The sequence below is a fragment of the Psammomys obesus genome, unplaced genomic scaffold (genome assembly GCF_907164565.1).
Source record: "Psammomys obesus unplaced genomic scaffold, mPsaObe1.curated_primary_1811, whole genome shotgun sequence".
Classification (NCBI taxonomy): domain Eukaryota; kingdom Metazoa; phylum Chordata; class Mammalia; order Rodentia; family Muridae; genus Psammomys; species Psammomys obesus.
Window position 1 is genome coordinate 2668554 of NW_026596064.1, and position 22719 is coordinate 2691272.

General features: G+C 46.9%; 1 protein-coding gene across 3 annotated transcripts in view; it reads right to left on the reverse strand.

The window, feature by feature from the left end:
• Positions 1 to 22719, reverse strand: part of Etv5 (ETS variant transcription factor 5) — a 53242-nt gene that overhangs the window by 25450 nt on the left and 5073 nt on the right. For all 3 annotated transcript variants that reach the window (XM_055625127.1, XM_055625129.1, XM_055625128.1), the window contains exons 6-7: positions 5083 to 5212; positions 3890 to 4177 (exon numbers count right to left, since the gene is read on the reverse strand). In XM_055625127.1, coding sequence (XP_055481102.1) covers positions 3890 to 4177; positions 5083 to 5212 — 418 coding nt within the window. The remainder of the gene's footprint in view (positions 1 to 3889; positions 4178 to 5082; positions 5213 to 22719) is intronic.

A 22719-nucleotide genomic window follows, 5' to 3' on the forward strand; every position in this document is an offset into this window, starting at 1 on the left:
TTGGGAGCCCCCGTGTGAGTGCTGGGAAATGAACTCAGGACCTCTGGAAGAGCAGCCAGTGCTCTTAACCTCTGAGCCATCTCTCCAGTCCCTAACTTGATCATTTTTAATAGAGATGAAAATATTGTCTGACAAATTTCAACACTGACTAATGTTAACTTTTCACGAGAGGTAGAAGGAAATCTCCTTTAGCTTGACAAAGGTAAATACGTATGTATAATATATATAAAATAAACATAGCTTTAAAGAGTCAGAATACCCTCTATTTCAATTGTTAAGAGAAAGTTCTTTAGTCTGTCAAAGAAGGTTTCATTAAGAATTCAAGCAACTTGGATTTGAGATCCCCAAACAAACCTATGTTCCTCCACACAGCATGCTATCAGCCAGACACAGGATGGGAAGATGCCTGTTCTGTATTCCAGGCGGAGTTACACGTATGACTCAGTCAACCATTTCCTGTGTAACCACACAAGATCTGGAGGGCAATGGTGAATGGCAGTTTACCAGGGATGGACTCCAGTAGGAAGTACATCTTGTAATTTATCAAGCAGCTTGGTTTCTATGAAATCAAAGTCAGAGAAAGCAGCTCAAGCCAGGCTTTGGGGCAGGCCCACACAGCAGTTGTCCTCTGAGCACAGAGGCACTTTCCTCTTTCAAAAGGTACTGACCACCATGGCTGACCTCCTGCTGCCTTCTTCATATGGCTACTGAACATTGTAATATGGATACTCTTTTTATACTACCCGAAGGCACTTTTTTTTTTTTTTTTTCCTACTACGGAAACATCTTTAGTCTTATCTTCAGTTTCTGTTTTTCTTGATGTCAAGTGTGATAGATGGCACAGTGTTTCAAAATTCTTAGATGGAGTATTTTTTTCATTGAAGCTTCTTTAGTCAAATTGTGAGGCTTTCTTCAAGTTGAGATGCAATGATAAATACAACACACGGAAAGACAAAAACAAAACCCAAGCCCACATGCTGTGGGTAGAATATAGCTTCTACGTTCTTAGCATGTATGACCATCAAGACTGACCTCACTGAAGGAAAAACACAGCTTCAAATAGTATAAACGGACTGTGCTGGAGCATGGAGTACACCATGTGGGAGGAGCCACCACTATAAATGACAGCTTTCAAATAGAGTATTTATCTTCTAAAAATAATTATAATGAAACATTAAGAATATACTTACTTTGACTACATTAATTTCAGTTGTTTAAAGCATGACCACAGCAAATGACTGCCATTATCAATAAACACACGGGAGACAATTATGATCCAGTCTATGGAAAGGGACCCAGACTCATCACCTGAACAGACCAGGCATTTTATGAATAAAATAACGACACCTTGACAGCAGGAACTCCAAAGATATTGCCATTTAAGAGAGGAACAAAGTTCAAGGACAAAATGGACTTATCAAGGTCACTCAGCTTTTTATAGACCTTTTGTGGATATTTGCAACTCAAAGACAATCTTGCTGGGGTGTGCATACCCTTGATCTAGGCAGAGGAAGGCGAATCTAGACTGCTTTACAGAGAACAAGGGCCAGGACAGCCAGGGCTACCCAGAGAAACTGTCTTAAAAAACAAACAAACACAGTTGTAAGCAAATGATATCTCACTCTTTGCTTTCTCACTGTAAAATTAAGCACAACAACAAAATTCTGCTTTGGCCACAGAGCTGTGTTCCCTTTATCCTATAAAATAACTACACTTAACAAAGGCATGCTGGGACGAGGCAAGGCAGGGGAGCGCCTTCTCCACACTGTGTCAAAGTGTTACGGGAAAATACGAAACACCCCAAGATCCACCAACTCAGTCTCGGGATGGAGCAAAGGATGTCCGAATGTGCGTGGTCGCCTGCACGTGCACACACGCACACACGCACAGTATGGCCTGACAGACACAGAAGGTCAACCCTGGGTGTCTGCCCTCAGGTTCTGTCCACCTTGTTTTTTGAGGCAGGGTCTCTGACTAGACCTGACCTCACCAAGCAGGCTGGGCTGGCTGGCCAGCAAGCCCCAGGGATCTGCTTGTCAGTACCTTCCCTTGTATTATTACAAGCAGGAACCACCATTGCTGGCTTTTTCCACGTGGGATCTGAGCATCTAACTTAGTTTCTCATCCTCTTGCAGCATGAGGGACCCCTCCCTGCCAGAGTCTTGTTTTTAAATTTCTATATTAATTAATTCAATTTGCTGCTCAGTCAAAGGCCCCTTCCTCTTCTTCCTAGAGTCTGTATTTTTATCTCCATCTCCTCATACCTGGGGCGGCCTCCTATGCACCCTCAGCATGGAGACTGCCGTGCTCTGGGACGTCACCGAGCACCTCAGAACTGCTCCTTTTGTTGCGTTAGAAGCCTACACACTACCTTACCTTCCAAGCCAGTTTCCTCAGCGAGGTCTTGTTTTAGAACCACCATTAGTACAGGCAAAGGGTAAGAAGGAGGAAGTTAGAAGAGACAGGCCACTTCACAGAAGACTCATGGTGGAAAAGAGAGCCTACGTGCTTTCCCTCTGGACCCGAGGGCAGACAGTCATAAACCCCAGGGATCTAAATCTCCCTCTTTCTTGAGGGTGGGCAGCCAGGAGACTAGTCTGTTCTACAACTGACACTCGGGCTCCTCAGTCAGCCAGTGTGACAAGGGCTCAGGATAAGAAACAAGGTTTGAGAGGAAAGTGCTGGTCAGATTTAGCAAGGCAACTTCCCTTTGCCTCCATTTGCCAGGCATTTCAAATACTGAACAGATTCACTACATCAACCCTGCCCCCAATTAATAACTCCTGCAGAAAATCGGCGAGACGCTGTTTAAAAACACGACACCCAAATCTGTGAAATAAAAACAGCAAAAAGCCCACCGACTTCTGACCCCCAAAACCCATTTTTCATAAAAATATCAATTTTCTTGAAACTGAACAAGGTTATGAATATACGAGACTGGCAGAGCCTGGTGGCGGCTGTTATCTTTCAGATGCGCTCTCCATAGCAACAGAAGTCCATGAACCAGCATGTCTTGCCACATCACACATTTCACCCACGCCCTCGCTGCGGATCACCCCTGGGGCCCTATAGAGGGCCCATGCTTCTCTGTGGCTCTTGGCTTGACCATGGGAATGACTATCAGCCAGCTTTATCTCGAAGGTCAGAAGAAGTGGGGACAAGACCATAGCCAAGGACCCCCTCCACGGCCCCCTTCTTCTTGCCTGGACCTTCGGCCATACAGAGCAGGACAGACACAAGGAGTAGTGGTTTCCATCTTGCGGTCCTTGGTAACACCGCTGATGAGTCACTGAATCTCATTACCCAACACAGATGAAAAACATGACATGCAGTAAGTCCACAACAGGCCAAATCTCAGAATACCACAAAGAACTTAGAAAGGCGGATTCCCTTTTCTACCTTCATTTTTGATGAACGAAGGATTCTAGGTAATTTCCCCTGATGCCTCAACTGTTAGAAATATAAAACCACCTAGAGGGAAACCAGGAAATTTCTACCTCAAAAGTAGATGTTATCAGTAACATCCTTAGCTCATTCTATTGCAGAAATATGCTAAAATCTGATGAATAATGCCTCCTCTAAGTTGGAATCTTCCCCGGATACACACAGAATGATAGTAATGTAACCAAGAGTAGCATAAACTAAAGTTCAGTTTTACAAGCAGTTTCTCATGAGGAGCCCAGAAACTTGTAGGCGGAGGTCAACTAGGCTTCCCACACAGTGGTCTATAATCAGCCCATCCCCACAGTACATCAGTAGCCTTATTTCACTATGGACACAGTGAAGTGACACCTTTCCAGGTACCAGGCCAACATGACCTGGTACCTATCAGAAGAGAAGCAGTTACTCTGCTGATATGAGAGGGAATTAAAGTCCAGAAGTGACCCACCTCTGTTCTGATGGATACTGGCTTTCAGGCATCATCTTTGGCATTTGCAGGGGCTGATGTGGTGGCCGGGGGACCGCAAATGTTTGTTGCTGTGATCCAGGTTCCGGAAGTGAGTGAGGGGTGGGAGCAGGACCCACCCCTTGAACTGGGCCTGCTCCGGGGGCCAGAGCTGAGGTGGGCAGAGTTGCCTGAGGTGGGGGAAACAGGGAATTCTGATGGGTGGGTGACAAAGGAGTGGTGGGAGGGGTTAATGGCTTGAACCCAGAGGGAGGCTTCCTATCATAGGCACTGTGAAAAGAAGGAGAGAAGGACCCATTAAGCTGAGTGAGGCATTTGCATGGTAACCAGGCCCAGCAGAAACACCAGTTTGCAGCCCATTGTTTCCAGGAAATGACATCATTAACATAGTTAAATTGCTACAGCCCTGGGGGAATATTTGTACCTCTGAAATGTGACAAATACACTGCGTCAAAGGACTTGTTTAACACTTCTAGTGATTTTTCTCAAAGATAATTTTAGCTTCTGCTTCCGGTTTCCTTTCTCCCTCCTTCTAAAAGAATTCTCTGTGTCTGCATGTGCAAGGGTGGATGGGTGAGGCTGGGAATTTAAGGGCCTTCTATGGTCCCCTCTCCAAAATATTCCTGAGTTCCCAGGAACTGGTCAAAGTCTTTGGGGAAGGTAACAGCACTTGAATTAAACAAGCCTTTGCTGGCTCCAGGCAGATCTGTGTTTATCTTTAAGTGCAAAAAATGATTAAAATTAAAGCCTCATTCCCGGGGCCTGGATATTCTTAAGTAAAGGGCACAAGCGTGGGGGCTTTTTTGTTTATTCTGATTTGAAGATTATTTCCTCGGTGCTTAAAGTTCACATTAACATATGATCGACAGGAAAAAGTGTATATTACCTGCCCCAAAGCCACAGATCAAATGACCCGGTATTCCAGGCCCTTGCCCTGGCTGGCTCTCTCTGGAGCCACAGTATTTTAATGAAAGTTTTGCCTTTCGTGCATATAATGGCCCCAGTGAGATGGGCTACACCTGGAAGGCTACCACACAAGGCAGGCATGCTCAGCCCACACCCATCCCCACCCCCAGGGCATGCTAGGTAATAACTGATGCAGCTCCCAGAACCTTTGTGTGCAGCTCTCCAGCCCACCCAGCCCAGCCCCACCCTAGTCCCCCTCCAACACTTACCAATAGCTGTAGAGGCACTTTTCTCCATACTTAGCACCAAGGGCCTGCTCATGGCTACAGGATGACAACTCAGAGGAGGGGCTGTGCAGCTCCCGTTTGATCTTGGTGGGAGGTGGAGCATGAAGCACCACTGAAATCAGAAGAGGAGCGAGGGAGGGAGAGACAGAGAACAGCGGTAAATAAATCTCGATTCTTTCCTGCAAACTCCTGGAGCTGATCTTAGAACTCAAGGTCAACTGCCCCACCTAAATATTCAACCTTTTGTCAGAAAACAATTAGCATTCCTTCAAAGGGCATGGAGGTGCACACCTGTAACCTCAGCTCTTAGGGTGAGTTTGTGGCTAGTCTGGGATACATCGTGAACCGTCTCAAAAAAAAAAAAAAATCAGAAATCATCAGCTGACATTTAAATGATCAACCAACCCCATTCCTATTTCGTTAAGTCATTGGTCTTGTTTCCCAGTTTCTGAAGTCCTTAAAAATCCTAGTTACTGCCTGGATTTTCTTCATCCTTGAGAATACCAAGAATCCTGTCTCAAAAAGGAGAAAACAGCCAAGAGTGGCGGCAGCCATTACACATTAGCTTCTCAAAGGCTTTAAATGGCTGTGGTAATACATCCTCCAGACAGGGTTCTTCTGTGTAGTCCTGGCTGTCCTGGAACTCTGTAGAACAGGCTGGCCTCAGAGATCTTCCTGCCTCTGCCTCTGCCTCCAAGTGCACAGCCGCTGCCGCCACCGCCACCACCACCACCACCAGGCTGGCAATACATTTCTTATTCAGAAGCATGATCTTTGAAGACTTTTTCAAGTAACTCTAAGTTTTAGTTCTGAGTAAGAAACAGTCAGGCTTAGAGGAATTATAAAGTCTTAAAAGTCAAGGACTGAGACAACCCAGCAGCCTTCTAGGCCTTGGTGCCCACAGTATCTGCTCCCACCCTTTCCCAGGTCCCTATCAGGAAAGGACAGGTTCCTTCAGCACATGGTACCCAGTGATGGCTTGGGCTTGTTTTGTCCCCTCTGAAACTCATGTTGCAATCTGTTTCCCAGTGTAATGGTGCTGAAGGGAGGTGCTTGGTCAGTGTTCCACCTCATGGACGAAGCATGTTCTTATACATACAGTCTCCGAGTCATGTCTCTGCCATGCCCTCCCCCTGCCCTCTGCTTGGCACAAAGACGTCAGCAGATGCACCTGGAGCCCTAACCAAAACAAACTTCATAAACTACATATGCATGCACATGGGTGTATCTGTATTCTTAATAAATTGACCAGTCTGGTTATTCTGCTACAGCAACAGAAAATGGACTGAGACGACGATGGTGCTGTCTCTTGAATGTGTAAGGTAAGTTCCTGTGGCAGGGGCTGTGTTTGGAAGCCAACTACAGATTCCACGTAGGATTCTGAGGGCGAAAAACCAGGACTTTTCAAAGTGAAGGTGCCTTATGTACAGTGTTCCACACTCCTGAGCACAGGGAACTAAGCCTTCCCTTTCTTACCTAGATACTAAATTGCTTCAGAAAGGCCTCCCCCGCATCCCCCAGTAGGACAAACCCTAACACAGATTCTATACCACAAGGGCTATCTCTTCCAGAAAGAATTTTAAAATGGCTCCTCTCTGCCTAGCTACCTGGCTGCAGGGTGCGGGTGCTGTTCTCTGGGGACTACTCACACACCTTGCCACAAGACTCGTGAGCAGCTAACCACAGGTGCAGCTAACCACAAGCAGCGCCCTGGTGACCCACAGACATCTTCCTTGACTCAATGTTTACTCCTAAAATACTTTTAGGATTCTGGCTAAGATCTAGCGATTATACCAGGCACAATCAGCTACGTCATCATCATCTACCTAGTAAGTCTGAACAATCTTTCAGACTGGTTACTCTTTTAACTTCGAATCGGACAACCTGAATTTGATCCCCAGAACCCAAGGTGGACAGAGAACTGACTTTGAAAGTTGTCCTCTGAACTCCACACAAATGCCATGGTAAATGCACAGGCAGACACACAAAATCATCCTCTCACCTGTGAGCACCCCCCCAATATAAACATGTATGTGTGTGTTTAGAGAGAGAGTAAGAGAGAGAGAGAGAGACACTATCTTGCCAACAAACTGGAGAAGACCGGTTTTCATAATTCCTTTCTTACATAATACCAACTGTGTTTTCCTGAATCCATGAAATAAGTTGAGAACTAGCAGATTATATTTAGAAGTCTAATATTAGAGTCTGTCATGAGGTTTTGATGGTGACATCATGGCAGCCTAGAGCTGTTATCAAATGTTTTCAGATACTCACACAAAAGGAGCTACACTTCTCTGTTTGCAGCTTGTTAAGACGTGAGAAACTCAGGCAGCCATCAGGGTGGCCCCTTGGTCGCAATCTCCCTTTTTTTTTTTTTTTAACTACTTTCTTGCTGTCAAAAGTCTTGGTAAAAAAATTAGTCAGGACAGTATCAACACTTCAATTAAAACAAAAATTATGTTTAGCCTTAAATTATGTGTAGACTTTCCTTTGTCTAAAAATTGTCATTTATAATTATTGCTTTACCTAGATTTGGAAAGTAAATGGTTACGGGTAACAATATTCATTTTTTTTTCATTTCTGGTTTTAGAAATGGCTTTCTTCATTTTCCCAGTGCTATTGTTAAAATTATCAGTGTCCCTGACAAGGCAAATCTAGAATGTGAACCAAAGCTGCTCAGAAAAAAACTTCGTTGTAATTTCAGGAAAAGCATAATCCCTTTTAAAAGGGAATCATCTCCGCCCCTCGCTATCTTCCCCTCAGTGTATTCTCACCACTGTTATGTAACGATACTTTTTCTATATAGAAAGGGGGAGTTCAAGAAATCCAAATTCGAATGAACGGTGGCACCAGGCCTGGTGGGCACATCCTACAATTCAGTAGGCACATCCTACAGTATTCAGGAGGCTGAGGGTGGAGGAACAGATTGTGGCCAGCCTGGGCTACATGGCAAAACATCACAAAACAAAAACATAAGCATTGCAATAAATTATGACTTAATTACAGTGCCACCTGGCTTTTAACACTAAAGGCAGGGTCCACATTTGCTCTTTAATTCTAGGTATAGTTTAGCCATAAATGCCCTCCCTACCCCCAATCAATCATCTTGAGAGATCTACGCTGACAGGAGAGCTGGTGAGGCCTGAGAGCAGTGAGAGGAGGGCTGCAGTTCGGGCGGGCAGGGGCTGTCAGCAGGAGACTACCTCTGGCATGTTTCAGTTAGAGACCAGTCAACTGAAATCAGGAGCTCCAAAAGCCAAGGAAAGCACCTTGCTCTTGGGTTTCCTCACGGGGAAACTGTGCACACGATGCTGCCTTGGGAGCAAAGAAAATGGTGTATAGAACCTCTTGCATGAGGTGAAGATGTTGTCTGTGTACCAAACAGTCACAGGCATCTATGGCTGTAAAGGATGGAGCTGATGAGCCCTGGGAAGGATTGTGAGCTCCAGAGAACTCTGAAATGTTCAAGGTGTTGGCTATTTGAACTGATAAAAATCTATAATTAGAAAGGTCCGTGCTCAGAGGAGGAAAGATGGACCCACAAAGTCAGTTGCCAGTAATTCCTGATCAATTTGGACCACCTTCAAGGAAGGTCGTGAAGATTTCACCCCTGCCCTTTCTCAGATCTTTTATGAGACCATGCTCTGACCATATGAGCGAGCGAAAGAGCCAGACCCCCTCCTCATAGTACTCGCACGTTAGCTGCAGATTTTAGAGTTTTTCCTCACAGAGGCAGTTTGAGAGGTTGCTGGGGCCTTGGTCCACTGAGTTTAATCCCCAGAGGCTCAACAGAGTGGAAGGAATTGTTCAGGGCCTTAGAGCTACTGGGAAAGGTAGGACAGCATTCCATGCTGTCACCCTGTCCGCCTTCTACTACTACATGGTCAGAGACAGGAGACATTCCAAACACCTACTTTGTCCATTAGGAAAAAATAGAGAACATCCCCCTGCCTTGTTTCTCTGAGGCTCTTTGAGGCAGAATCTCTCCCTGAACTTGGAGCTGGCCTAGCAGTCAGCAAGCCCTACCTGGCCATGCCCACCACAGACACAACAGTGGGGTCACAGACTCACAGTCACACCTGGCTTTTTCCTTGGGTACTGGAGGTTTGAATTTGGGTCTCCTTGCTTGCTCAGCAAGCTCAACAACCAGGCAGGCACCTCAGCACTCAACTCCCGATGGGCCAGATGCCTTCCCTCACTTCACTTAGTCTCTCCAACCAAATGGAAAATATCAGTTGCACTCTTTCCATTTACAGATAGGAAAACAAAGCCGGTACGTTGCTAGGACTCCTACCCAAGCAGTTCTTAGGCATCCTATTATAGCCTCGGAGGTAATCAGAGAACAAAAGACTATTTAGGAAAATGGATGGTGCTGGGCATAGGGGCTCATGTGTGTAATACCAGCACCAGGGAGGTTGGAAATTGAAGGATCAGGTGTTCAAGGCCATCCTCTGCCACATAGCAAGTTTGAAGGCAGCCTAGGCTTTATGAAACCATGTGCTGGGAACGGGAGAATGTTGGTGAGAAAAACCAGTCATGAAACAAGGCATGGTGGGATATGCCTGTAGTCCCAGCACCCAAAGGCTAGAGGGACAGGTCACCATGGGCTGAAAAAAAGCAAGAACCTGTTTCCAGAGAGGCAGATTTTAAAAACTAGCAGAAAGGGATGGAAAAGAAACTCAAATCAGAAAACATGAAAGAAATGTTTTTGCTCAATCACCAAGCCGCATGTTTCCTGTGCACTGTGCAGGTGGCCACCAGAGACACCTAACCCACCAAGGAACACACACCCTCCGCTGCCCCCCCCACGCAGACCATCCTGGTTCCTCCTTCACGCCTACTGGCAGCCACGCTTCCCCACTCCCACAGCCTTCATTCCTTGCAAGCCATGCCTTCTGTTCCAGCGATCCTCCTATAGGGCCTCATCCCCTCCTACAGGCCGGTTGGCCAAAGCCTTCTGCTCCTTCAGAGAACTGCCAACACATGGGAAGACCTAGATCTTGACAACCCTTCTCAAAGGCACCCGTGCGGCAAGAACACTCACTGGCCGAGGCCACGCTCCAGGCTCCCATTAGACTACAAGAATTCTAATAAAGATCCATATCCAAATACAGATAAAAATTAGGTGGCAACATTTAACTAAGGCTACATCTGGGCGTTCATTACCAAGTACTACAGCAATGTCTGAAAGCCCACCATCACATCATTTTAAATGTAGATACTGTGTCCACCTATCAGCCAACGTAACCCCACAGCTCTTTTGTTGACATCACACCAGGAAACTCCTTGCAAAGCACACAGGATTAACCAGGCAGCAGGTCCTCAGCAATGAGGGATGGGAAAACAACAAATTCACACGTAGAGCTCAGAAAAGAACTAAACTGTCATTCTTCACAGATGGGCTGGGCGAGTACGCAGAAGATGCACTCACAGAGAATGAAGAGTAGGGGCTCACCTGGCACAATCATTCATTACAAGGGCAATATACAAAAAGAACTGTCTCTACATAGAGTAACCACAGCAATATGGAGGACAAAAATATATTTGGGCGCTGGAGAGGGATGCTTCTGCTGTTAAGAGTACTTTGCAGAGGACCTGGGTTTGATTCCCAGCACCCACATGGTGGTCACAACCCTCCGCAACTCCAGTTTCAGAAGGTCCAATACCCTCTTCTACCCTCCAAGGCACCAAGCACACACGTGGCATGCATATATGTGTGTGTGTGTGTGTGTGTGTGTGTGTGTGTGTGTGTGTAGGCAAAACATACATAAAAATGAAATACATGTAATAAAAATGAAAGAAAATACACTTAGGGCCAGTGAAAAGGCTCAGTGGGTGAAGGTGCCCACATGAAACCCTCAATTTGATCCCTGAACTATAAGGTAAGAAAGACCTGACTCCCCAAAGTCATGAACTGACTTCCCCGTGGAAGCAGCTGTCTCGGCAGCAGCACCGGTGGAAGATAGAGACAGCAGGCAACAGGAAGATGAGGAGAGCAGACTGGTTCTGTTCCTCGATGGGGTTATCCAATTTTCAGACCTAGTAAGAGACATGTCGGATGGGCAGGAAGGCTGACGTCCTCTCTGTTTGGCAACTGTCTCAGTGGGTGGGACTGAGTTCAGATCCCCAGCACCCATTTAGAATGTCAGGTGTGGCAGGACGCCCCTGTAAGCCCAGCTCCAGCCATCTGATGAGGTTCAGGGAGAGACCCTGAACCTCAAGAAAAATAAATAACTGAGGTGCAGAGCAGTAGAGGAAGGAACCCAGGCTGAACTCTTCCATCAATGCATGTGTGAACACGCATGCCTGCACACACAACACATGTGACGTTCACATCTACACAGGGAGGAACCCAAACAAAGCAAAACAACGACGACAAAAAACTGAAGGCTAAATGCACTTACACGAGAAGAAAGCCAACCTTGGCGTGTCCCCACACCAGGAGCACAGGACCTTGGGAATCTAAAAATCACAAAGGTTGACCGTATTCTAATGCTTAAGACTGTGGTTATCGAGTATTTTGTTGGCTCTCACCCACTTAGGAAAAAATAGGTAAAATATCTTAGAGTGGGCAAGAGGACAGTCACCACTACTCTTTACTGCCCGGGTACGACATACAGAATGATTGAAATAAAGCCTAACAGTCATTTCATACACATATGGAACCACACAGAGCAGGAACTAGAGCATATGTCCAACTGATAACCACAAGCATTCACAAGAATTTCTTCTCCTTGTGAATGAATATATATCTCAGACGTCCAGCACCACCAGACCAGCTGGACAGCTCATTAGATTTCATGCCCACAGTCCAAGAGCACACAAAGCAGCCACCACCAGCCTGTGATAACTAAAAAGACTTCAAAAATTCAAATCTCTTCCTTGACGTTCTCCTCAATCTCCCCAGTAGCTGGCTTGGTCTCCTCTGCTCATCAAGGCTGAACAGGGCAAGACCAGGAGAAGGGCAAGGAGAGGGAGCTTGAGTAACAAGGCTGAGGACCCTGGTTAGCCTATACGAATGCACCAGGCTGGGGGATCAGAAAAAAAACACGAAGCCAAAGATCTAAAAACAAAAGCATGCTGAGTGAGTGTTACAGACTTAGGCCTATAACTCCAGCGCCTGAAAGGCCAAGGTAAGAAAGCTGTGTGCAAACTAGGGACAGCCTGGGATACATAGAAAGTTTCAAGCCAGGTAGTTCTATATAGCGAGATTCTGTCTCATACACCGTCACATCCACCTTGGGAAATAGTTAAATCTTTAGGAAACAAGGATGGCAGTAGGCTCCCGGTACAGCACCGAGGCTCACCACACAACTCATGGAGACGAGACAGTCACCTAGTATACTGAGTATTGAGGTGGGCCTATGTCACACGAATGCTGATCAGTCTGAAACCACAAGGGCAGATCTATTTGTCCCATGCAAAGTCTCACATCAAGGAAGCATAGCTTCCGCTCTGGGACAGAACTTGTTCCCTGTGTGCACTGGAAAAGACTGCTTCAGGACTGACTGCATTATTCGGGGCTTTAGGTTAAGAACCAACCATGGCAGTGTGAGGGGGTTTTAGCATTCATTTTTACTGGATATTTATATTCTCTGTATGGTTCTCGCCTTCTGTCTTCCTCCCCTTTTTGCTCCCCTTCACAAGACTCTCACTATGTAGTCTCTCACTTGGCCTGTAAGTCTTGGCCTCAAATTTTCTGTGATCCTCCTGGATCTGCCTCCTCAATGCTGAGATGACGGGTGTCTGCCAACATGGCTAGAGGGGTTATTTGTCCTGTATGTCATTTCAGCAAGGACCACAGAACTTACTGTCACCCTGGCCCTTTGATTCAGGATTTCATGATGTAGAATCAATCATGAGGAAGGAGAACTGATCAATGAACAACTGCAGAAGACTGTGTAATATGGCCAGTACCTCTCTTTGTACAATAAATACATAATAGCCAGATCAAGAGCCAATAAAGCTAGTTCCTGGAACATCTGACTTCGGGAATCAGATTTCTCTACTGCAGGGGAAATGCTACAATCAGCAGAAGCAGATTAAGGAAGAAGTATATAAAGAGGAAACAAAAATGTGCTGGGTGGTTGGTGGCATACACCTTTAAATCTCAGGAGGGCAGAGACAGGCAGAGCTCTGAGTTCCAGATCAGCCTGGTCTACAAAGTGAGTTCCTCAACAGTCGGGACCATGCAGGGAAACCCTGTCTTGAAAAAAAACAAAAGGAAACAAAATAGTGGAAGTGCAAAACTGTTAGGATTTAGAGCTAGAAATCAGGTAATATAATCAGCCAAAGAAAGGCTTTTGAGTGTAAAGTCATTGCATGGACTACAAGGAAAGGCCTCAAATTGGGCCCGGACTACGTAGGCACGGGAACTGAGATCAAGGTTTTGGAAAAAAACCAAAAACACGCCTAGCTGGGAGATCAAACAGAGAATAACCAAAGCTGCCACTAGTGCCAGATCTTACTACAGCAGGAGCCGCCTGAGGGAAGAGTACAGACGGTCTATAAAAACATATGGGGCCATACCAAAGTTTTAGGAATTTAAGAGTCAGGACCTTTCGGGTGTAGTGTTTTGGGGACACTAGTCCAGGAATTTAGTTGGTAAACTACCTAAAAAAATGCTGGGCACCTTGAAAAACATCTGTGGTGATAGGGAGGGAGCAGAGAAGTTACTCTGATCTAAGTGGGCTGGTACAAACACCAAAGTGACAGGACGGTGCAAGACTGCTTTAGAATTCCGAAAGCGGGCACCTGCCGTCTCCAAACGCAGGAGGTAGAATTCCGAGGAAGGAAAACGAGCTGATAAAAGAACTGCGCCAGCTCTGAAATGGAGTCAGCAGAGGAGTCTCAGACAATCCCCTGAAGCGCTCTCCTCAGAGACTCAGGAACAAGCATCGACAGACCTTCCTGCAATCTGCTTCACAGTAAACCGACACCACACAGGTCAAGACGAAGATACCATGCTGCACAAACCGTCCTCTCGTCGTCTGTTCATCTCCAGCAACCTCAGCTCTAGGCTGTGGACTCCGGCAACACCACAGTGGTTCTAAGCCGTAGCATGCTCTCGGGACACGCCTTCCCCGGGGACATGCTAGATGGGGATGGCGTGAAGTTTCGGTGACAAGGCGCAGCATGCACACGGGCTGGGGACAGCATTTCCAACTTTTGTTTTTTTGTGGAGATTATGTCATACTACTTTATGTTCTCCTGCTCCCTGAAGTATGGACAATTACATGAGGCACAGAGAGCTTCAACAGAGAAGTCAGTCCTGTTTTGAAGGTGCCGAAGTGCTAATGGCAGCCTAGGGGGCTGTGGTCTAGTTTTTAACTCCCAGAACAACTTCCTGGCTATGATCAGAGGAGCATGGTAAGATGAAAAGGGGGGCTTTGCACTCAAAAGGCAATTCCAACTTCCTCGTGAGCAGGGACACTGACATGACAAGGGGCTTTAGATGGGAACTGGTACACTCCAGGAACTGTTTAGATTAGCTTGTGATGACATATAAACAGGGAAGGAGCGGCAGCTTAGAAGTTTCTGGTGGGCTCAGATCAACAACTTGGTATCTAGCAGGAAATTCTCCTTCCTCTCCCCCCACCCCCTTCTCCAGCCAGGGTAGCAGCTGGTTAGAGCACTTGACATCCCGTAACTAAATCATCAGCTGGGAAGGCAGGAAACTAAGTGCTGCCTGTGAAAGTCAACGCAGGAGACCACTATACGATGACCAATACATTAGAAGAAACAGGACTATGCAGGCTGACCAGGGAAAATGTGGTGGGCTCCAGGGAGGGCTCAAGGTATCTCTCACCTCTTTATTCTCTCTCTCTCTCACACACACACACCCCCCAGAGAGAGAAAAGGGGGGGGGAGAGAGCATGCAAGAAGTATGGCCAAGAACATAGTGACTTCCATGTTCTGAAGCAGACAGAAAGGAAAAGCCTGGCTAGGAAGAGCAACAGTGGCCCTCAAAATTCTCTACCTCATCCACTACGTGAGACTGGATGTTGCCTCCAAGGGATGAGGGCTCAGGGAGAAACTGAGAGTTAACGGCGGTGTATAAGGAAGCCCAGGTTGGTCTATTTCAGACCTGTGGTTCAGACAGGAGGATCACCTGAGCCCTCTAGTTCTGGGTCAGCCTAGAGACTCCTTCTGAGGGGGGGAGAGTCTTTGACTGGGGGGTGTGCCACAGCTCCGTGACACAGGACTTGTCTGGCATGTGTTGCCACTTTCTCGCACAGGCGGGGCACCTAGGCACCTAGGCTGGGCTTGCTTCACTGGCACATGCAGACGTCCTGGGAAGCTCAGAATCAGCGGCTCCATCTAGACACCAAGGAGCGAACAGGAAAATGAGAAAAAGCACTAGTTCGTTTTCTCCCTAAGGTAACCACTGCATCATATAGCCTTGAGGATTTTATAGGTACCTGACCAGGCACTACCGACCATGCAGGGCAGGGGTCTGGCTGAGGAGCAAATCAAGAGATGCTACAGAAACTGTAAATGTGAACAGGAATGGAGAATGAGGCAGGGACTAAGATTAATATTCATAAAAAGAAAGGACAAGTTCAGGCCCCACACGATCTCTTGGCTTCTCTAAAGAAAATCTGAGGCTGGCGAGGGAGGAAAGGGATGATGACAAGGGCCTGAGGGCAACCTAGAAAATGTGAGGGCAATTACCTCCACTCAACTGTTTGCCACTCATTAAGGTTCAGGTTAGGCCATGGACCATTCATAGATATTACCATGTAGCCCATGGCAGCTCAGTATCCAACAGGGTTCCCTAAAAATGGGAACAGGGAGTGTCTCTGACATGAACTCTGTGGCTAGCTCTTTCATTACCTCCCCCTGAGGGGAGAATAGCCTTACCAGGCCACAGAGGAGGACAATGTAGCCAGTCCTGATGAGACCTGATAGGCTAGGGTCAGATAGAAGGGGAGGAGGACCTCCCCTATCAGTAGACCTGGAGGAGAGGAGGGAGGGAATGAAGGAGGGGGCTACAGCTGGGATACAAAGCAAACAAACTGCAATTAATATAAAAAAGCTAAAAACAAAAAAAGATTCAGGTTAGGAAGTGGTGGTGGCTCACGGCTTTAATCCCAGCCAACACTCTGAGGCAGAGGAGGCCAGTTTGGTCTACAGAGAGAGTTCCAGGACAGCCAGGACTACACAGAGAAACCCTGTCTCAGAAGAAAAACAAACAAACAAACAAGGTTCAGATTAGGAAATTTGGGCCGGCTCCAGAGTATGGTCGCCAACACAGGAGACTATGTATTTCCAGGCGTGCAGGGAAAGGCCCCACCAGCAACCCCCTGGCGACAGACAACCTAGAGTCACCTCCTGACAGGTTTCAATTCAGACAAAGGACATTCTACCCAGGTAACGTTAACTCAGGAAAAAGGAGGGACCCTGAACAGGGCCAACTAACTGCCAGAGAAGAACCCGGGGTAGAGAGCCTTTAGGACAAAACATGAACTTTCCTGGTTGTGAAAACAGAAGACAAACTTTTAGCACTTTTAAAATCCCAAGGAAACTATGCTGATCGTTACTATTAAGTTTTGCCCATTAGTGGTGTGTGTCCTGCAGTGCTGAGCCAGCCCAGCTCGCTCTTTGGGAGTGTCCCTGGAGCTGGTTGTCAGCCAACATGCTGCAGGATATTTCAGGCTGCAGAGTATTGAGCTGGGTCCTCCTAAAGCCCCAAGTACTTCCTGCACGAGGAAGCTCCCCTGGCTTTGGAGCTGTTCCAAGGCAGACTTCTTTCTGGTACTTCCTGGGTATTCATTCAGGGAGGCCAACCCTTTCCTTGGGGTTTGGGAAGCAGCAAAGTCACAGTGAGGGGAGCCTGTACCTAAGGACTTAAGTTTGAGAAACATCATTTTAAAGCAACACGTTCTGAGCATAGACAAAAATGAAAGAGAGGCCAAAGGACAGAAAGAAGTACATTTTTATTGGCTCTGGTGAAAGACTTAGAAAGATGAACCTGCCTGCAACCTGCCAACACCTATCTTCCAGAACCTGGAATAAAGAAGAGTCTGGAAGAGCTGGCAGCCATCTGGGGTGGGGACGGGTAGGCAGGACTGACGCCACAGCCCCAGAGATAAAAGGATGATACTCTCAGATCCAGTCTCTCTCGAGATGCTGGCCCGCACTCCACTCCACCACCACTGCCTTTAGACAGCCGCACTAGAAAATGGCAGGCAGAGCAAGGAGGGAGGACTCAGCTTCTCTGCGAGCCGTCCTCACAGCCCAGGTCATGAGCCTGGGAGCGAGAGTTAAGACAACCCTTAAAAGAAAACTCATACCCCATTAAGCTCAGGCTTGGAGAGCAGGGAGCAGTTAGGAAGCCAAAGGAAACTAATTCTGGAGGCTCTCCAAGCTGCCAATCACACGCATATTTCTAACAGTCGCAGCGTTGTTGGAGTTGGTTGTTTTTCCACAGGCTGCACAATGGGGTCTGGTTATTCATTGAAAAAGTCTGCCAGTGGGCCCCGCCCTCCATTCACAACCAATTTGGAATGCTCCATTCGGGCCAGAGGGGGAGTCAGTCTGCAGCTCAGCTAACTGGGACAGCCCTTCTACTAGTGGCCAAGGCTCAGCTGCAGCCGCAGAGAAGCTTGCTCGCCCGGTATGCCGTGTTTATGTAAGAAATTCAGTCGCAGTAGGGGGCGCTGGCTGGGTCTGCACTCTCCCCGGAATCCAAATGGCTAGGATTATTGCTGAAATCTGCAAGGCTGGGCAAACCCGCTCAGAGTAGAGGTGTGGGGAAGTGCCCTCAGGGAGAGGGTAAGGGAATAAATAGGACTACTGAGCTGCCATTTAGAATCACTGTAGCTTCCAGGGGAGAATTCCGATTTCCACTGCCCTGCTAAACTGGTTTAGATTCGGGGAAGCTCTCTTTCTGAGAGCTCGCGCTGCCTGACTTCTGCTCCCCCACTTATCCCTGGCAGACAACATGGGGAGCCCCGGTGGCTTCCTCCCCAGAGCAGAGGGACTTGGGACAAACTAGGAATTTCAACAATGTCTTGGCTTGCACACGGCCCCTGAAGGGTTTAGCATACCCTCCTGGATGTTCAGGCAGAGAAAGGAAAAGACCTCGAAGATTGGGAGTTGAGAATACAACCTCTCCCAAGCCTTCAAAGGGCACAGGGCTGGAAACTGGTTTGGTGTCCTGTTTCCCTCTCCACCTCCCCCCAAACACTTAGTAATCACCCGGAGGGGGAGCGAATGGAGCTTGCCTGACAACCAAGCTTGATTTCAAGGAAAAGTTCAGGTATATCAAAATGAGATAATTTTGAGCTCATAAGCTGTTCTCTTCAAAGCATACTTATTTTCTCTTTCTGTTTTGTTTTTCGAGACAGGGTTTTTCTGTGTAGCCCTGGCTGTCCTGCAACTCTATCTCTGTAGACCAGGATAGCCTCGAACTCAGAGATCTGCCTGCCTCTGCCTCCAGAGTGCTAGAATTAAGGCATGTGCCACCAAGCTGAGCAAGCATACTTTTTTTTTTTTTAAACAAATGTCTTCTGTTTACTGCTTTTCACTGCCCACCCCCACTTCTCTGAGATCTTTCTCGGTATCAAATTCACAAACTATACCCAGCCTGTTTAGGAGATGAGCCTGGAGCTCAGCCTGTTCAGAGATCCTCTACCCTCTGCGACGATCATCTAACTTCCTCTTTCTAAGCAGAAGGAGCATGGTTATTTGCTGGGCAGGACTTTGGGGGTGGTAGGAGCTCTTCTCCAGGTAAGGTCCGAGTTCCAGCCTACTCATTTTATGTGCCAGGCTCTCACCAAATAGGCTTAAAAGTTATGACTTATGCCCACACACACTCATGTGCTGTGCCCGCAGTAAGGGCCCTTAGTGTCTTGCCATTCTTTCAAAAGCAGCCTAGAGAAGGGACAATGGTAGCTCCGTTAAATGAGCTTGATGAGTTCACAAAATGAATTTTTTAAAAAGCAACCTAATCCGGTAATGGCATCAGCAAGCCTGGCATCCATCCAAGAGCTGGGAGCCGCAACATGACGAGACTCTGAGCTCCCTGGATTCCAAATGGAGAAGCAGTGAGTGCCAGGGCACAGATGGGGCCCAAGCTGCTCAAGGGCAGCCTATGCCCAAGAGGGGGCCGTCTCAGCCTAAGGCCGCTTCTTCAGCACACTAACACTCAAGAACCGTCTCCTACACACCCAAACCTGCCTCACCCTAGGAAGTCTTTTCTGGGGCTGGTACCACAATAACGAAACTATGAGACAGAAGAAACAGTAGATAGCACGGACTCTCAGCTTTAGGGTTCCCGTATCTGGTAGAACATGGATGCCAGAGAACAGGGGCTAAATGGTGGTTTCTTGATGATGCCAGGATTGTTACTTCTGCACCTACTACTGACCTGCCTGGCAGCCTGATTAATTCCCCCCATCTCAGGGCTTTTTTTTTTTTCACCAAATACAAAGGACTGGAAAGGCTTCCGGGCTGTATTGTCTTGGATACCCTAACTTGACCATATGGCTCTCGTTCAGATCAATGGTCTTAGGTCATTGACAGTTGTACAGATGATAGAGGCCATGGAACCAGGAATGACCACTAATCACTTAGGGCCTTTCTACAGCAACGGAGAGACCCAACTAGGAAAGCCTCTAAAAGTCGATTCTGAAGCGGGGTGCGTTGGGGGTGGGGGGGATGCAATCATCTCTCCACATTTTCCCTCACACGTTTCCAACAGCTTTCCTCTCTTACCTTTCAGTACTAGAGCCTCCTGAAAAACACCAATAGCCAAGACTAGGCCAAGCCTCCTCTTCCTAGGGGTCTTATCGTTTTCTTTTTCACCTTCCAACAATAACACATTTAGGATCCTTTTACCACCAAGTGGCCTCATTCTATCTACAGAGCAAAGGCTGCCATGGCTAGACTACTGTGTTCTCTCCAGAAGGGCCCAGTGTCTGTTCTCTGAGGCTCCAGACTAACACGACCGTTAAGCCTACTTGCCAGCCATCTACTGCACCATACTTACGAAAGGCTAATTTTTAACAGTTAATTAGCTGGTCCTTGGAAAATTACTGGCACTTCCGCAGTCATTACTTCAAAAACAAACACACACACAAACACACAAAAGAAACACAGATCTAAAAAGAATTCAAGGGGAAAATGGGGCCATTTGGATTTTAAGACCAATTTTGTCAATTTGGTATAGAGCTATGACTCTACAATGAGATCTATTATTCCTTCTACTTAAGATAACTACTTCAGTTACTCAGATGCTGATAATTATTCACAAAGCCACCACTGAAACAAATGGGATGTTTTAAAAAAAAAATGGAATTGAAACCTGCATTTAAAAAACACCCACTAGTATCCAGAAAAGTCAGCTCAGAGAAATGAAGGCAACAGTTCCGTCAAGCCCACATCAAAGTACCAAAGTTCTCTGGGATTCCATCTTATCTGTGGCTTTGACTGAATTCTGTGAAAATATGTAGAAAAGGGTTGGAGAAATCTACAAAGACTCCAGAGCCCATGGTTTAGTAGAACATGTGGTCTGTTTTTACAGAGAGAGAGAGACATGCAGTTTTACAACTTTCTATACTAATGCACCTTTGAGGAGCTACATCAGTTTTAACAATGTTTCTGTTTTGAATCTCTTCCAAGCCCTAAACAAAAAGCAACTGTAGGAAGGCAACTTCACAACACTGAGATATCTATAGACAGGAGGCCAACGGCCTCCCTAACACTTCCTTGACAGTCACCCCCTGGACCTTAAATGAGGAGGGCCTGATCCCTTGAGGAGGCTGGTAACAGGACTACAGCTTTCCTTGAGGACTAGACTATTGTAAAGACCGTTAATGTTTATTTCACCGAAGTCATCCATCCTACTTACACCCACACTCTGTTGAATTTTTTCATACTAGCTCTACAAGGGATTTCCAGCCCAGACAATCTTCAAGTCACTTCTCAAAAACAATGATTATTGAAGGGCGGAGGAGGCACTGGCAGAGAGCTCCCAGGCTCTAGAGCGGCCATCCTCAACCCCTCTGGGGGCTGCATGTCAGATATTCTGCGTATCAGACATTCACACTACATCATGGCACTAGAGAAATTACAGTTAGGAAGTAGCAGAGAAATAAGAAGCACTAGTCCAGAGGATGTACTCTCTGTCCTCGATTTTACTTTTCAAGATTTCCAACAAGGAGCTAGCAGGACGGCTCAGAGGAGAGAAGCACTGGCCGCCAGGTCTCATGACCCCACAGAGAGTGGAAAGAGAAAAGCAGCCCCCACGATATCCTCTAACCACCGTAAGAAAGCTGTGCCACATGCGGACTCTGCGCGCGTGCACACACCCCACACTAAATACATGCAGAAAATACAATTTTAGAAAAAGGGAAGAATTTACTTCTAGGTACAACATCCCTTCCGGAGTGTGTGTTCATGAGACAGAGGTAAATTCTGCACAACCTGAGGTCAACTGGGCATGTCTGTGAAGCTTACGATGGGTTCATTGCTTTATACATTTACAGGTAGATGGCTACAGGCGAGGTCCCTGAGTCTGGAGGAGTTATAGAATCTCTTTTACAGACTGAGCCTATCCTGTTTGTTTGTATCTCCCCCCCCCCCCCCGCCATGGTTCTTCCAGAAGACAGCCAGGAAAGCTGGCCCTCCACACAAGGCCATGGAAAGCACCCACAGGGAAGCAAGGCATGCAGGCTGACACGGCTGAGCTCTACCTGCTCTCCCAGGGACCCCTTGTCAGCCTGAACTTGAACTGCAACCAGACACAGCAGCCTGAATGAAGGGGTCCAGGCTACCAGAGCCATACTGGGGCTCCCACCTCAACTTTCCAGGTGGGTCAGCCTATCTGACTCCACCCTTTCCTGGGCTTTACCTCAAGAAGAGTCAGGGGAGGGAATTATTAAGAACCCCTTTTTTTTAGGCTACTCAACCATCCATTTTATCCTTAAAATACAGACAAGCTCAACTCTAAGCAGTTATAATAACAACAAAAAGCAGGCAAAGAAAGCAATAAAGAAACAGAAGCCATCATATCTGGCAGGGAGGGCGAGCTCCCAAACACCTGCATTTAAGGTATGGCGTTGTAATTAAAGAACCTAGCGCGCTTTATCTGCTGAGCAGGAATTCTTTCCAGAGCACCAAGACACATTTATTGATTCCTTTGCTCTCGCCTATTCCCACAGATAAGAATCTCTGCTTGATGACATCCCCCACCCCCAAGAATAGGCAATCAATCTAAAGCTCAGCTGTCTCACCTCCCCTTTTAACTCTTTTTGGGCTACTGAGAAACAAACAGTGTAATAAAAGCATTTCAAAGAACCTCTGCCATGAAAGCCACCACCCAAAGAGACTACAGCTTGAGCTGCTCTGGGTAAGAACCAAAAAGGCAAGAGCCAAACTGTCAAGACAGAAACAAGTTTGGGTAGAGATTCGTGTCACATCGTGAAAACCTCCCTCCCCAACCGGCTCACACTCCAGCCACAGGTTAGCTGTTAGGCTCCTAAGCGGCAAGCTCCTCAATCACTTGAAAACAATCAAAGGGCAATGATAAGCATTTCCTTCTGCACAGACAAATCTCCACAGCACGCTGAGATAGCCAGCCGGTCATCTATGGGTTGTAGCCTATTCCCTTTT